Source organism: Crocodylus porosus, unplaced genomic scaffold, assembly GCF_001723895.1.
Source record: "Crocodylus porosus isolate Cpor-Errol unplaced genomic scaffold, CroPor_comp1, whole genome shotgun sequence".
NCBI lineage: Eukaryota > Metazoa > Chordata > Crocodylia > Crocodylidae > Crocodylus > Crocodylus porosus.
The window spans coordinates 10,251,075-10,251,800 of record NW_017728951.1 but is presented as its reverse complement, the minus strand read 5'-3'; the positions used below and the strand labels follow the sequence as shown (position 1 = coordinate 10,251,800).

At 58.4% G+C, this 726-nt stretch overlaps 1 protein-coding gene across 1 annotated transcript in view; it reads left to right on the top strand.

Moving 5' to 3' along the window:
* Positions 1 to 726, top strand: part of HMX2 (H6 family homeobox 2) — a 3,006-nt gene continuing 2,280 nt past the window's right edge. Inside the window, exon 1 of the mRNA XM_019555457.1 lies at positions 1 to 19. Coding sequence (XP_019411002.1) covers positions 1 to 19 — 19 coding nt within the window. The remainder of the gene's footprint in view (positions 20 to 726) is intronic.

Below are 726 nucleotides of genomic sequence, written 5' to 3'. Positions count from 1 at the left end.
ATGTATGACTTCCTATGGGGCAAGTCAGGGGCAAGGCGGCATCATTTGGGGATCGGTCCTACACTTCCCAACCTGGATGGCCTCCTATGGCTGGGGCCCCACCGCCGGGCGGTGCCCAGGCTTCCTGGCCCAGACACCTTGAATCCTCCCGCAGCCTCCTAGCCCCTGCACCTGCAGCAGCTCTGCTCTTGCAGAGACAAGGATTCAGGCCCCGGATCCAGTGTTACTCGGGGGACTCCGGGCTCGCTCCGTGCCTGGAAAACCAGCAGCTGAAATGGGGATGGGGTTAATTCCTTCACGAGGCCTTTTTAGATGGCTGCTGCTAGGCAAGGAGTTTTTGGTGCCCTGGTGAAGCGACCCCGCTCTTAATTAGGACGTTGATGGGGAATCACTAAGCAGTTGTTTCCTCCTCTCAGTCACCTGCCTCGTGGGCTGGAGTGAGGGTTGCAAAACGGATTCATCAAACCACTCTTCTCAACTTCGTGCCCAGAACCCACTTTATCCCGGAGATCTGATCCGCCCGTTTTCACTTGAAGTCGTTGCAAATTATTGCCCCCCATCCCTCCCCTCCAGCTCATAGTTGCGCCTGTTTTGAAACCCACCGTAGCGAGCTAAGCGGGGGGGGGACGGGACACCCCTGGGGTCGGGGCTGTCCGGGAAAGTTTGCCTGGAAATGCCTGGAAATGCATCGGGGGGGAAAGAGGCGTGAGCGCACGCCGGAGTGAA